Source organism: Oreochromis niloticus, linkage group LG16, assembly GCF_001858045.2.
Source record: "Oreochromis niloticus isolate F11D_XX linkage group LG16, O_niloticus_UMD_NMBU, whole genome shotgun sequence".
Taxonomy (NCBI): Eukaryota; Metazoa; Chordata; class Actinopteri; order Cichliformes; family Cichlidae; genus Oreochromis; species Oreochromis niloticus.
Genome location: NC_031987.2, coordinates 4,412,842 through 4,428,900, shown reverse-complemented (window position 1 = coordinate 4,428,900; position 16,059 = coordinate 4,412,842). Strand labels below are relative to the sequence as shown.

Here is a 16,059-nt window from a genome sequence, read left to right as displayed (position 1 = left end):
GCCCGCCTGTCTCCTGGAATGTCCTGGTGAAAGACTTCAACACCGTGGTATATTTACCCAGTGAGCAGTCTTAGATGACTAAATAGACTACATATTCTGGTGGGGGTGAGAAGGTAAACAGATACCACCAGTCTAGCATAAAAATAAAAATCCCACGCGCATATAGAATCTGTTCTAAAATATTTTACAAAAGAGTCATGGGTTGTGTTTATTATACTAATTTAAAGCATCCGTGTACGTCAGCCCAGCTCCAAGTACTGTACAGGTTATTAAATGAGACAAAAGACAAAATCCAAAAAGAGAGGACCTTTGTTAGAAAAAAAACCCAGCAGGGGATACTGTAGGAATTGGAAATGAGGCTTAGCAGCCTCATGATAGCTCCTGCTGTTAAAAAGCTGATTAATTCAACACTTTGATAATGACTAGCTGAGAAACATAGGAGCGAGGGTTGAAAGGCATTCATCAGTGCAGTATGCCACAGGGGGATAATAGCAGTGCTTTCAAAAGACATGATACAGAGGCAAAAAATCAATTGTAACACATGGCTCATCTGCTAAAACTTTGCCATTTTCTAACGGGGCAGACCGTATTAATACAGTAAATTTAGAATGACAAAAGGAATGTTTTCTTTTCTGTATTATATCTGTATTGTTAACACTGAGCTGCAGATTACAGAAAATGAATGTCAAGTTTCACACTTTAATACTTTAAACTACAGTATTAATTTGTATTACTCAAGTCTGATTTTAGAAACAAACTGTTTTTTTGTATCAAAGTAGCAGCAGTATTTTTTTCTCATTTGCGTTCATGTAAGCATTTCCTTACACTTCCAAGAGCAATATCCCAGACTTACAGCGTCAACACAAAACAGAACCTGACAGTGCCAATTTTTTATGAGACATATTCTCAATTTGTATTCTGTGCATATAACAGGATTCAGTTTTGTCTCTGCAGTGTTTGCAGTACACTGTGTATTTTTTAATGTGATCAAATGAGAATAGACACAATGGGGAGTCAGTATTTCTAAGCTCTTGTGAGTTTGACTTTTTCTGATTGTACTGTGTCATATTAACTAATTAGCCAAAATGCCGTATGCAGAATTATGCATATCAAAGAGGTACAGAGCTGCAATGAGAGTGGGAAGTGAAAACTGTATATTGTGGACTGCTCTGTAAAGCCATCTTTTAGGGTTGGGCTAAAATGCTAAAAAGGTATAAAGACCTCTACTTATTTCATATGTTACTATGTTTTATATTACTTCAATAACAAATAGCAGCATTAGCAGCAGTAGTGTGGACACAAACCTCCAGCCAGGAGCAAATATCTTTTTCATCCATGTTCTTAATCTTTGCTTCATCCTGAAATTCATCCATCATACAGTCCATCAGATTCATGAGGGACTTCACGAGGTTGGTGTCAGTCGTTGAAGACAGCTCCTAAAATCAAATTTTGAATAAGAATGATGTTTAAAAAAAAAAAAAAAAAATCAACCAGACTCAGAAATAATTAATTTGTTAGTATAGAAGGCAACTGAGGCTATAAACATCTGAAAGTAACTCAAGCATAAAACTAAAATTACACAAAATTCATCTGTAAAAGAAATCATGCAAATGCCCCAAGCAGTTTATGTTCAATTCCTGGCTGACTGGACCACTCGCTGCTCTAAAATCGAAGTACTGGCAACTTGAAAGTGTTAAAAAAGTTTCTAAGCACCTTGGTGGCCTTTCGAATGAGCTGTAGGCAGGCTGGCAGTAGGCGGTCAAAGAGGGCAGTGATGAGGTCTTTGTGCGTAGCGCTGACTGTAGGAGGCAGGGTACTGAGCCAGGACAGCATGAGAGGCCGCCAGCCAAGCATATGTGGCTCCATGTAGATCATACCACAGCGAGACACCTGCCACAATCATTTATATCACATTAGAAAATAAGCATGTAAACAGTTATCCTTCATAACTCACAAGAATATTGTTTGTAAATAACATTAACTATAAACCGTCAGCCAGAATTATGATAGACTCCTTATCAGAAGATAAAGGTATACAATGCTGAAAGTAGATGTGATATAAAAACAGCAGTGTAGCAAAAAACACATACTGATAGTGCAAATTAATGCAGAGTGCATTCATCACATCATGTGTAATTATTATCTAATGAAAGAGTTGCTGCCTTAAGACAGAAGTTCTCTGTAACATCCCATTAATAGCTTGGCAAAGAAGTACTAATAAAGTTAGAAGATATTATCAAGGGTTTAATAAACATACTCTTTAACAGAGAAAGAAAAAATGAGGGATCAATAGTGCACAAAAGTGTCAGAAGTGCACAAATTGGGAAGAGTTCAATTTTATCACAAAATGTTTGATGCCTCTTCGTTCAGCGTAATGAAAGGAACAGATGCCAGGCTATAGAGAATCAAAAATAGAAGTCTGTTTAATAAAAAAAAAAAAGCAGAGGCAGAAGCTATTCTCTCAAGACATCTATGCATTTGAAGCACATCCTTTGTTCCTGCCTCACAACAAATAACCAAAGAATATATACTGCAAGAAAACTACTGGTACACAAGGACTGCAGGTTATTTCAAATGGAAGAGAGAGGTGTGTCACCCCTGTGATCTCTTGTTTTGACGATTGACAGATTACGCACCCTATAGCAGACATTTCCTTTAGCACCTTTGAAATTACACAGTGGAGGGTGGAAACAGTGAGGAGGAGGTTGGGGAGGATGCTATCTCAAGTGTTATGCCCTCCTGATAAATATCACTGTGGCTTTGTAAAGAAATGTGGCTGATGTTAGCGCATTGCTGTCTAGAGTCTCCCAAAGCCAATAGCAGAGGTGGCCATACAAATAACAACAGTGCAAACAGAAAAGTAGCATTCGAAGACTGAATACCTCTGCAAAGGCTCAAAATACCATGCCATGCATGAACTGAGAGCCTGAACCTCGTTTAGACTGTGTTTGTCTATCTTGATCTTTAAAATTATGTCTGAGAACTTTTGTTATTTGTATAAATGTATTCACCAGGACATGGGGTGGGTGAATACATATATCTGTTGAGATTTTCAGTAATTCTGCAAACAGAGAAGATCAACCAGTCAAATAACCCCCACTGATGTTGCTAATATGACATTTCAAAAGGGCAGAAAAGGGGGCTGAATTCTCAAGAATAAAATTCTTCACAGTCCCACAAACATCTGTCATTCTAATTATTGAAACAGAGACCGCAGAGGTCGAGTCCTCTAAAACAGGCTTTTGACCAGAGTATTCATGAATGACTGAACTTCAAGGTGACCTCATGATTTATAGTTCAGTCGTTATTTATCTTGTGCTTGGCCTTGGTGCAGGACCTCGGTTCATCTTCTGCCTGAAATAAGCTGTTTTAGCTTAAGACCACCTTCCCTTCAAGGCTTTCTTCAGATTGAAGGCACAGCTGTATGCCATGATAGAGGTATCTGCTCTCATTGACATCATACAGAGCCACGAGTAGAACCTGCCTGATGGCCAGTGTTTGGAAAGTGAAAAGCTTGAGGTTTTGGCTCACACACGTTAAGTGATAATGGGGACAGCACACTAAACTCAGTGAAACTCTGGCCCTGTTTAATATCAACATCTATCACACTAAAATTATATTTATATAAAACAAAATAAATATCACAAAATCTAATAAAAATTGGGTAAAACTATGAAGTCTAAATTAAAGGAGTCTCTCACCGTGGCTGGAGATGCCACCTCCAGGTCCATGGGTTCAAAGATGAGGCTCATTTGTGGTGACATTTGAATGATCTCACCGCTCATCAGACACAACTTCTTGTTGTCATCGAGTACTGTGTTCATATTCTCAATCCACACAGCATCCACTGGACCATCAAAGATGAGCCATTTTCTGTCAGGGCTCTGAGACACACAAGGAATATGAAGTTCATACCGTAAAGAAATCACTTCAACACGACTGAAGCTAAATTGTTAAGCTGTGACGTCAAAACATAAAGTAAGGTTACGATTATTAACCACAATCATGACCTGCTGGCTAGCCAGCAGTATGTTGATATATTCATCAGAAGACCATTTATGAGTGCAGTGACTCTGTATAACACTGAAGTTATGCAGTGTTGTACAGTGAAATATAAAGCCTTTAAAAATGACTGTTTAGCACAACCAACAGAAGTTCAGTGATGTGTAAAATCATTCTGGTGACTCTGTTTTATATTTTTGTAGTATCTTTATTTTTGCAGTGTGCACTTTATAGACGATCCCTGCACACTCATCTTACAGCCAGCTACAGTCAGAGATCAGTATGAAATGTCCAGCTCATTTTGAAAATGGCTGTTGCTCACTCTCTGTGGCTGGAAAAAAAAAGTCAACAGCTCTCAGCATCCGAAGAGTCGCACATGTACTCAACCTGCAGTTATTTATTTTAGTCTGTAAGGAGAGTTGAAGTATCAAAATAACAGCTAAGATAGCGAGATAATTCAGTCTGTCCTGCCTGTGCAGATTAGCAAGCACATATACACCTTCAGTCTGAATGCATGTTGCCCGGTTGCACTAACAGGTTGTGTGAGCTTTACCTGCATGCTGTGTATGCCGAGCTTGATGGTCTGGAAACGTTGGTAATCAACAAATTTAACAACAAAACAATTATTCAAAATAAAGTTTGAGGATCATGCACATTAAGGAATTTTCCCAGTAGAAAAAAGCAAAGAAGGTGGGCGTGGTCTGAAAATATCAGAGAAACCAGGAAAAACACGAGTGTTGATAAGTATGATGTTCAGGGTTAGAAAAAAATGTGTTTAAAGGTTTGTGAAAAGAGTGCATGTCTTACAACTTTATGTGGCAGTATTGTCCACATACTGCACTCACACTGAAATCACTGTGCATACTTTCAAGGTCACAGCTGAACTCCTGTGAATAACAATCTAAGTGAAGAATGTCTGCTAAATAAATGAAATTAACACCCACATTGTCATAATGGGGGCTGACAACAAGTGTCAATTCTCCAGTTAAATGGGCTGGCAAGAGCTGTACTTTAAATTGATTTGTTATAATATAAACAAATGGAGATGCCTGGGCTGGGGCCATCTGGTGCTTGTGAGGGAAGTGAACATGCAGTAATTTAATGATCTGAAAAAAAAAAAAAAGCATTTTGTATGCAGAAATTTAATACACTACAACGCAGTTTACTCCAGATTAGTGCACATGAAATGAGTTTAGTAAAATGTGTTGCAGGAAAAGAGAGCAAAAACAAAGGAAGACCACTGCCTGCAGAAGAAAATGACTTTAAAAAGCTAGATTTGTTTTCAATTTTGATTGCATCAGTATATAATGTTACTCCTTACAATTTGTAATATGACAGCTTTATATACTAACACTTTTTTTAAATGACAACTTCATTTGGAAACACTCTGAGAATAAAGGGAAGAAATGATTTTCCATTAGGACATGCCTCTAGTGCAGCCTGTAAATTGTCTGCCTGTGTGTGTCTAGTGTGTGTGTGTGTGTGTGTGCGTGTGTGTGTGTGTGTGTGTGTTTGTCTGCATGGGAATGAAAGAGAGTTATTAAAGATCTAATTTTAACAAGACAGCCAAATGTTTCTCTTGTTTACCTGCCACTGAAGCCTTTCTTTCTACTAGCTTGCAATTAATTGGAATGTCATGCCTATTGTATAAAGATCCGTCAAAACTCATTAACTGAGGATGAGCAGACAATAATGTATCTCGATCTCATCTTATTCCTGCACAGCTACCAACAGTAGGTGGATGCACATTGGACATCTGGTCCAACTGTACCACAATTACCATGTGCTTTAAAGTTTTACCTTGTAGGGGGGAGTGCAACAGCAGTTTCCTGCTTTCCCGATTCAGTTCTGAATTACTCATTATGAACAAAGCATATGCTGTATTGCTGTATTGCCGCCTGCCTCGCAATAAAGTCAGAATAATCTACACTGGCAAACATTCCCATTCAAACTTTTTATTTATCTGTACTATAAAATCCTGCAGAAGACAAACAAATAATAAATAATAATTATTTTCTGATACAAAGGTGTTCCAAAAACATTTTTCTGAACTGACAGATGAGTGCAATAATGTTACAGAAATGCTAAAATAATGCGGCAATAAAGTATAGTCGATTTTTACTCCACATAGAAAACATCCTTGCATGATGATGTTGCTTGGATCCAGGAACGAGAAAGAGACAGCTAGTCCAGTAGTTCATGAATTTCAAAAAGCTTACTCGACCTTTAACAGTTTAATCACAGTTCTGCACTATCAGCTGAATATATTTAAACTGCAAGCACTAAATCACATGCATAAAATTGCTAATTATATTCTCAACAGAAAAGCATTTTCTCCAAAAAGCAAAGCAACAGAAAAAAAGGGTTTAGTGTACACCTGTTCTGCCCAGTTCCATTTCCATACTTTTATACTTGGACCCTGATAAAATAGCTGTGCATGAATAACTGTTCAAAATAATCCTTATTTATCTCATATCTGAAAAAAGCATCTACCACAGGGAGAGGAAATATATGATGCAAAATAGAAAAAAGGACTCACTATAACCCTGTTTTGAGCAGTTAGCATAGCAAAGGGTCAGCTGGTTTTGAAGTTTTGGTGCTCAGATACCTGTAGTAGTAGTAGTAGTAGTAGTAGTAGTAGTAGTAGTAAGTACTAGTAGAGTTTGTTTTTTTTTCTCACTACATAATCACACAGCTCATCAGGGTGAACATGTTCATCTGTATGACTCTGAAAGTGCATGTAGCTGAATAACCACTGCTTGGCTGCTTTCATTTTTTGACTCATTGATTGTTTTTGACCTGAAATTTCTGATGATCTCCTGCTAGTACTCTGCAGGCTTTTGCAAAACATTCATGGGCAGCAGTCTTACCTGGGAGGCAGCGAAGGATCTGTAGCTGACAGCGAGGATGCCATCAGACCACTCGTGAGAGACGGGGTCAAACTGGCCGTACAGCTGGCCCATGGTAATGGATTTGGGATTGATTACTGTGATCTGTACCTGGTTCTCATCCATCAGACCCTGATAAAAAGCCATGCGTGCAAAGAGATATTCTTACTGGAAAAAACAAAAGCTCTCCAGACAAATACAAATCAGACAAACGTGAGCCACATGATTATACATAAGATGACTGCACTCTGTAGTTGGGGCAAAAACAGACTAAATGTGTTTCTATGACACTCATTTGACCAACCTGTCTTTGCCTTGACACATAAATTGCTTACAAAATTACTGCCAGTTTGACAGGGTTTGTGCTAACTGAAGAAGAGAAGCAAAACCTGCTTCAAATGGCACTTCAGACAGGATGTCAGTTTGAGTTAAAAACTGCTGGAGGAAAAAACAAAAAACAAAAAAGGAGCGTGAGGGGAGGGAGGCTGGACATGATCAGTGGATGTGCAGCGACAAGGATGACGATGATAAATGTGGCATTCCCACGCGCTCCATCAGCAGGCCTTCATCTGTCTCCTTGGTGGGATGCCTCTCAGCCCTCTCAGCCATGTAAATACAAAAAGCCAGTTCTGGTCCTTTCTGGGAGATCGATAACTACTAAACAAAGACTACAGCTCTGACAAAGTGGATGGATGTGTTTACTTGGGACAATCATGTAGCTCAGATAAGCCTTGAATATTGCGTGTAAGACATATTTTTACTTGACACAAAGGTTTAGGATTTTTTTTTTCTTTCACAGATTAAATTTATATATTAAGGACTCAGGTAGCACTATTAAAAACTACTAACTCTGCTTTGTCAACCACTTAAAATTAAGCTTTGTTTTTCGTTTCTTTCAGGACAAGATATGTGAACATATTAAATGCCATTCAACCTAAGGCCAAGTGCCACTTATAACCACTTATGCTGTTGTTGCCATTATCTTCAATCAAGACTCTTATTCAACCACTCAAACCACCTTGTTAAGTCCAAGTGTCAATAGAGTGCAAATAGAGCTGGGACTTTCTATTTTACAATTCACTGGTTAGATTTTTAGATTTAAAGCAGCATCTCACCTTCTTAAAAATGTCATGAAGGGCAGCTGCCAGCACACGGTAAGCACTGGTCTTCCCACCAAACGGTTCACCCACTAACATGAAGCCGTGTCTCACTATCATCATCTCAAAGATTTGCAGGATTTTCTCAGCAAAGAATTCTGTGACTTGAAGGTTCATTTGGCGGCAGTTATCCTCAATGGCCTCCAGCAGAACGTTGTAGTCACGTTTTGGGAGTTTGACTCCCGGAAAGAGGTCAGAGGTGATACCCTGATATGAAAAATGAGAATTGGTGGAGAATACTGGAGTGGAATGATGGAACATACTGTATATACAGATCCTTACATACTAACCACAACATACAATGGCAACACACATTCACTTTGATGTTCGGACTGAGGACAAACGATAGACACATAAATATTCATTCACTCATGCAAACACACATATAACTCAGTCAGATTGACTGGTGCTTAAAATGTCCTTGTGCATCATGGGTTCAAATGAACTGACTGGAATTAACTTGAGCTGACTTGAGCTGATGTGAATGGCTCCATTTATCAAGCCGAGCTGAGCTCCACACACCTCAAATAGCTGCAGATCGTGGTCCAGGAATTTGGGCAGATTGACATCAATAATGGATCTCAGCAACAGGGTGTCTTCATTCTCCTCTGGAAAGGTGAGCTGTAGTAAAACAAACAACTCCGAGGTGAAGGGAAGAGAACCAGACAAGGCACCATTCTGAGCATAAATGTAGAGAGCTAAACACCCAAACAGTGGAAAAGGATGAAGATATGTAATGCAAAGAAAAACAATATTTGCCATATTTGCCAAAAAGAGAAATCAGCAGCTGTTGCTAGGGAACTCACAAAACACATTTCCATATGAAAAAACAAAACAAAACAAAAAAACAAACAACATTTTAAAAGACATCAGGCTTAATTTTTCTGCTCTGCTTGTACAGAACCCGATGATAAAATTCTCAGTATGCATAAGGTCACTATGACTCACATCCCTCTCTTTCACAAATTACAGTACTCTGCAAAACATTTTTTCATGTTGTTTTTCTGAAATGCACCGATATGGGCCAGTCCTTGGACTCTTGTGTTTAAAAGATTGCTCCTGGGGAATAATATAAAAAAAATAATACCCCAGAAACACCAACTTTTAACCCAACCTGACTTAAAACTTACTTCTGGTGCATTAAAAATGTAAGTAAATCTCTTTTGAGGGTGAAGCAATTTCTTACACTCAGCTATGTGAGTGTTTGCCTTTTAAGTTGCTCAGCAACTTTTATCAGGAAAGACTGAGCAAGAGCTGAGAAATGTTGCACACAATTATGCTTTCCTTACTTTTGGTCCTTTAGTTCAACCACTGCAGTCTAGCAGTTTCACAGCTGACAGTGAAATCTGGTTATTTTTTGGAGCTCAATTAACAGATGTCCCCTAAACACTGTTGCCTTGAGAATAGGGCAGTTTTGAGGATACACACACTGAACATTTGTGCTGCTCCTAACAAACAGCACACAGAAGTGAGCTTGAGGAACAGAGCTAACGTTGCCTGCTACATTCAAACCATTTTGCTCTCTGGCTCCTTTTCAACTGCTGCTCGAAACCCGTCCCGGATCGGTGATCCCTCATCCTGCCCCTCTAATTAAGAACACAGTTTCCCTTCATATGAGCGTGAATCTGTTTTCACGTACCTTAAGGTTTCCAGCAGCAGTTAGCACAGACTTGACAGCTCTCATACCATAGTCATAGTGGTGCTGTGAGGAGAGCTGCTCAGAGCAGAGTCGATAAGTAGCCACTATTTTCACTGACAAGGGTCGCGCACTAACAAAACCACATGAGTAGAGGACAATCTCTGCAATCATAGCGTAGTCTGGTACCATCATGGCAACGGTCCTGAACAGAGCCTGGTATGAAACCAAAAAAACAGTAAAAGATGTACTAAATGAAAACATGATTTAAGGCTCAAAAGATTCTGAGCTGAAGTAGTAGTAGAGAGAAACATAAAACAATCTAATCTAATCTGAGCTAATTTTAGAAGACAGTGCCATTTCCTAAATTACCAGAAAAAAAAAAAAAATCATATTTTGAACGATTAAAACAGGAACAGTGACAAGAACTGATGCTGTACCTTAAGGTTGTCTGGTAGCTCAGACCGTCCAGCATAGCCAGGATTCATAGTGATGAACACAGCGCAAGAGGGATCCAGTTTAAGTTCAGTCCCTTCAAACATCAACATCTCGGTGTGGGCAGCAATTCCTGGGGGCACGAGTGCAGTTAGTTAACAATATAGTCAGCTGCAAATGGATTTTTGATTCAATCCAACTGCTGATTTAGGGAATTTCCTAACAGCACATTTCCATAAGTGGCACATATAAATATGAATTGATATACTAACATTTGCGGCAGCAGGCTAAGAAACTCAATAATCTGTTAATTTAGCACGATTCCAGCAATAAAAGTTAACAATACTGACTTCAACTGGCACTAAGGTGCCAGTGGGGGCGACGGGGGAGGACAACTTGGAAACAGATAGGGATATCAGTATGCTATAACAGTAGTTTTTAGGCACAAACAGAACAGCACAGCTCCATTGGCCTTAGGTGCATCTCTGCACGTACAGTAGTTGACAAAAAAGAGAGAGAAACCAGTGAGTTTATTTCCTATTTTATAGCCTGTACCAGAAAGACTATGCTGCATACGCTAATAATAATAATAATAATAATAATAATAATATAATAATAACTTTATTTTTAAAGCGCTTTCAAACAAAGTGCTGTACAGCTATTTGAAACTAAAAAGATAAATAAAGAAAAGCGATAAACAGCAATACAAGTAAAAACACAATACAAGTTAAAAACAGTAAGAATTTAAAAACTAGAAGGCATAGAATTAAGACAAAATGTGTCTTCAAATTAGTTTTAAAAAACTCCACAGAACATGCCTGAGGGAGGTTGTTCCACAAGAATGGGGCACGAAAAGAAAAAGCATGCTCTCCAATTGTCTTTTTCTGGCTCTAGGAACCTTTAGAAGGCCAGAGTCCTGAGATTGTAGAGCACGGGATGGAACATAAAGGTGTAATTTGTAATACATAAATGGTAAAAGGTAAAACAGTATTAAGTTATAATCTGGTTCTTTAGAATTTTAGGTTTTTTTAGCTGGTTTTATGTGTGTGAAATGGTTAATGGCAACAGCAGTCTAATAACATTATTACACATTACCCAACTTAAAGTTATAGCGTCTGTGTAAAATAAAAAATAAATAAATAAATACTCCCATGTTGTAAAACAGAAATTCTGCATAGGCCAGACAAGTTCAAGAGAATTTTATTTGGTCCAAAATCTGACACAATAGGAAATAAGGAAAAGCTCTATGTTTATGTACGACTGTAAAAACAAGCATCCTAACACCTGTTAATTAACCAAAACCTACTAACATTTAATTTTTTTCTGGGAGAAATTCTGGGCATCGCCATGGCTGCATCTCATGACACAAGTCATTGAACGCCGGCAGCACTCAGAGGTCACACTGCTAAACACTGCTGAGCTTGAAGTTCTGCTGACCAACACAAATTGCCTTAGTTCAGTGTTAGTGTGCTTTGTAGAAAAACCTGCTTTTTCACCGCTGAGATGATGTCAAATTTGTTTTGGGTGTGCTGCCAACTTTCTTAAAGATCAAAGGGAAAGAAAGGCACAAACACAAACCTCTCTGTATTGTGAGAATCTGTTGCGCCACCACAGAGAGCACCTCCAAGTCAATGCGGTTAAACTCATCAAAGCAGGCCCATGCTCCGCAGGACAAGAGGCCCTGATCACACACACACATACACACACAAGTAAATAAATAACATAAACACTTCTTATCCGAACTATTTTTTGGATCAGCGTGGAAAAAATTATGTGTAAGGAGTTTCATTATTCTGATCATTTCTAATTACATGACACTGATCAGCCGCAGAGGCGCTGTGGGTCACTGAGGCGGCCTTGCTGGCCCATTAGTGTGGTGCTATTGCTATAAGGATAAATATTCACAATATTCCCATCAGAAAACTATGGCGGACGCAATCTTCATATATTTGCGTACCACAAACAAATGCACCACTGTGCCACATTTTATTTTTCAGAACAGGCTGTGAAGAGGCTGACATTTAAACGGCTGTGTGCCATGTGGGGAAGGAGGAAACACTGTAAGAATGAAACTTTACCCCTGTGTCTTCTTCTATTATCTACATCTTTGAAGTGCTAATAGCTACGCCGGTGGGATATTCCCAGGTAGATGTGTGTGTTCTGCCGCACTTCCATCCAAAGAAGACGGAAACAGCATGTATGAATATGTTCCTCTGATGAGCTATGTGAAGTAAAACATCTTTTCGAGGGCCACGTTTCACTTACGTCTAAAACTTTGTAGCGTATGTCTGCTGGGATTGACTCACATTAACACAATTTACTCACTTTGAAGAATTTGCCCAAAGCAATGTAGTCCAGACCATCAGAGCAGTTAAAGACCACACACTGCTTGGCCACAGCTTTGGCCAAGTCTTTGGTTGTCTCCGTTTTTCCTGTGCCAGCTGGGCCTTCAGGAGCTCCTCCCAGATGAAGGTGGAGTGCTCCAAACAGCGTGCTGAAAAAGAAAAATGAATTTATTCTTCTCAGCTAAATAAAAATATAACTTTGAATGTTTAATGGCTTACAAGCTTTTTAATCTGAAATCTACAGATTAAAGTTTCAGTGAGGTACATGATACTTTATATATGTGTATGTATATAGATTTTTCCAAAATCATTGATTGATCACCATTTATGTTTTGAGGGAGTGTGCACAGCTTTTTTTGAACAATATGAACTCTTGTTCCACTCTTTAACGTTCTTCCTGTCAGGGAGAATAAGGCTGTAATAATTTGCAAGAAACTTCACTACAAAAAAATTAAACTGCAGCAACTTCTTGGTCCTCTTGGACTCTTTCCTGTTTAAAGTACTTTTTCTTTAACTAGTAAGCATTGAGCTATGTGTAGCGTATCCTAGACAGACAACATGCTCTTGGCTTGCCAGATGCAAACGTTTATACTATGTAGCATCTACACTGAATTTCCCTCACCCTTCTCTGCATAGCTGAAGTGTAACAAAAACTGAAAGTGAAAGCCTTGTTCGGTTTTTGTTATACCTGTAACATTATATCACCTTAAGATGATAAGAAAAGTTTAAAACGTATCTTTGTGTTAAAAGTAATAAGACAGGAGACTAGCTAACAGTGTAGTTAACTGTTGGGTATGTTACTGCAGTAGCTTTACCGGTAGCAGCGGTCTGTGAGTGGTGTAATGACCAGACGTGGAGTGTTGCCCAGGTATTCGTAGCCATATGGCAAACCAGCATTGATCATCTTGGTTTGGAGATGGTTTTCCTGCAAAGCGTGTGATGCAGAGTCTGAAGTAAATGACTGCAACTGTATTATGAGTTGCCATGAATGCCCAGTTTCCCCAATCATTCCTGTCACATACCACCCAGTAATAGCGCAGTTGGCTAAGCCACTCAAAGTCGTTCTCATCACTTATCCCCTTTTGCACCAGTGTGGCTAACACATCCCTGGCATGGACATCCAGCACGACAAGGGCTCCGAGGGTGACCCGGTTCTGCTTGGACAGTTTTCCACGCACAAGTCCCACAATGTCATCAATCTGTCTGTTGTTTTGCTCCAGGTAAGCATCAAGAGCCTAAGGGAGAAACATCATTAAACAGAAAAAAGAGGAAGCCAGAGTCCAGCAAAGATAACAGCATCAAGTTTAATCTTTGAAATTACTAATAAAAAAAAAGTCCAAAATCAAGAGATTGCATTTTTCTTAGTGCTCTAATTGGCTGGCTATGTCCTTAATCCTGTGAAATAAATTGTAAAGAATTTCTGACGAATATTAAAAAAAAAAATTTAATCTGTGAGATGCAGCTGGTTACAGCAGCCCTGGTGATATTGTTAACAATCAACTTTTTAGCCCATATTCAGTATATACTGTATATGATATATTAAAAAAAATTACCTTCTGTCCTATTTTGATAGCTTTGTGGATATGCTTCGTCCAGTAGACTTGTGAAACACACAATACAGTCTGGCCTGGCCAAGCACGCACCCAGTTTACCCTCAGCTCATTGGGGTATGCCTCAATAGCCTCCCCTATTACCTGCAATTGACCACAATAGCAGCAAATCACTCAAAAAACTGTGTATCATGAAGGATTTTGGAAACCACAGAGTGCAGCCTGGAACATCCATGGTCAACTCTGGCTGGAAACAGAAATAACACATAAGAGCAAATTCTTAAACCAACTAATTTTATAAAGCAATCTAAAAAAACTGCATCTGAGGTATGAAATGTGTTGTTTTCAATTTTTTCTCTATGCTATAAATGAATTCATCTTTAAAAATAGTTCAATAAAAATCCACACAACACCTTGTGCAGGGACGCAGTCATGCCACTCTCCAGTTCTAAAAGCCATTTCTCCACCTGTCCCCTGGCTTTGGAGGTGGAAATGGCATCCAGGAGCTGCACCATTTCACCCTCACTGCTCTTCATGTGGGTGATATCCAGCACATCAGTGAACAACACACTAGCAATGCCTTCAAAGCACTTCTTCAGATGGGGCTGCACCCTTGTGAAGAGGAATGCAAGAAAAATGAATCTCCAAAAGTTACAGTTCAAGGTCCACAGGCCTGTATATCTGATCAAATGGCCAAAATATATGCAAACTTACACTGTCCCTCACTTTAACACAGTATCAAGCTTGCACATAGCCATATATACAATTGTCTGTTAGCCTGTTAGCTTTGTGAAGCTTAATTTGGATTAAAATGAATCCACTTTAGACAAAACTACAGCTTTGTCTGTGAGCTGCTGATGCCCCTCTTTTACTACACTGTCAGTGAGACAAGCAGTAAAATGTCTGTGTGTCTGGATCAATATCACCCAGACAAATTTCTATGTCGTTATGTGCAAAATTCCCCATGTGGAGAGTTTGAAAACTTTTGATTTTGCTGTATATAAAAAGACATTGCGTAATAAATCTTCTCTCCCCCTTTCATCTGAGGAAATTGAGCAAATGGATTCAAAGCAACACAAAAAATGGATTATTATTTGAACAGTGTAATTTTCTACTAATAGAAACTTTTGCAAACAGAATCATTTTAAACAATATTGAAACAAAATTGTACAAAAGGGGTTTTATTTGATGCTTATGTCCCCAGCAATGAGGGTGATTTATTAGTCTGCATTTATACTGACTGAGCTCTCATTTGTTGTACTGAATAATAAAACTTGGATTTGTCAGTTACAGAAGAGTTTAGAAAGGGGAAATTCTTAAAAAGAAAGAGAGAGCACACATGAAAAAAGATAACTGCACTCAAGTCTCAATACTTTTCAGTGTTCTTCAGTTTGCCACAAGACACCAGCTGCTATATGATTTTCTATCCATAGGTAGACAAAAAGCATGTTTTTTTTTTTAGGTCTTAATAGTAACAGGTTACTTTCCAAAGGTTCACCCTTAAAGTGTATGATTATAACTTCTTTAAATATTAAATCACTGAATTTAGTCAAATAGGTCAGAATGTAGTTGGAGAATTTTCACACACTTGCACCTATAAAGCCTCAAAGAGATGACTCTCAGTCAAGCATCCTAATTTAACTCTTCATGTCCTGTGGTTTGCTATGTTGCAAATGCCACATTTGTCTGTGGCATTTGCTAAAAAGTCCCTGAATTTAAAGTAAGCGTTTTTCTCAGGACATTACATTCAGTGACCAGTAATGCAAATTTCCCCCAACATTAATTACCCCTCTGTGGCTTACACAAACCCACCATCCACATCAATGAAGCAGAAATCCCTTCTTTACAGAAGAGCTGATGACTGTGTATCTGTACAGATGTACTGAGAAGTCCCAGCAGTCAGAGAGCGAATTGAGGGAGAGCAGAATGAAAATGAAATGAGAAACAGAAATAACAGGAGGAGAGTAAGAGGCTTGAACATCTTGCCTCAAATCACATTTATTATTAACTGAACGCCCAGGGTGAAATGAGACAAGTGTTGGTTAT

General features: G+C 38.7%; 1 protein-coding gene across 2 annotated transcripts in view; it reads right to left on the bottom strand.

Moving 5' to 3' along the window:
* dnah7 (dynein, axonemal, heavy chain 7) overlaps positions 1 to 16,059 on the bottom strand; it is a 75,365-nt gene that overhangs the window by 38,446 nt on the left and 20,860 nt on the right. For both annotated transcript variants that reach the window (XM_025903745.1, XM_005450456.4), the window contains exons 21-34: positions 14,427 to 14,625; positions 14,017 to 14,157; positions 13,486 to 13,698; positions 13,279 to 13,388; positions 12,444 to 12,612; positions 11,697 to 11,799; positions 10,124 to 10,251; positions 9,687 to 9,899; positions 8,570 to 8,668; positions 8,006 to 8,254; positions 6,873 to 7,022; positions 3,702 to 3,884; positions 1,714 to 1,890; positions 1,305 to 1,436 (exon numbers count right to left, since the gene is read on the bottom strand). In XM_025903745.1, coding sequence (XP_025759530.1) covers positions 1,305 to 1,436; positions 1,714 to 1,890; positions 3,702 to 3,884; positions 6,873 to 7,022; positions 8,006 to 8,254; positions 8,570 to 8,668; positions 9,687 to 9,899; positions 10,124 to 10,251; positions 11,697 to 11,799; positions 12,444 to 12,612; positions 13,279 to 13,388; positions 13,486 to 13,698; positions 14,017 to 14,157; positions 14,427 to 14,625 — 2,266 coding nt within the window. The remainder of the gene's footprint in view (positions 1 to 1,304; positions 1,437 to 1,713; positions 1,891 to 3,701; positions 3,885 to 6,872; positions 7,023 to 8,005; positions 8,255 to 8,569; positions 8,669 to 9,686; positions 9,900 to 10,123; positions 10,252 to 11,696; positions 11,800 to 12,443; positions 12,613 to 13,278; positions 13,389 to 13,485; positions 13,699 to 14,016; positions 14,158 to 14,426; positions 14,626 to 16,059) is intronic.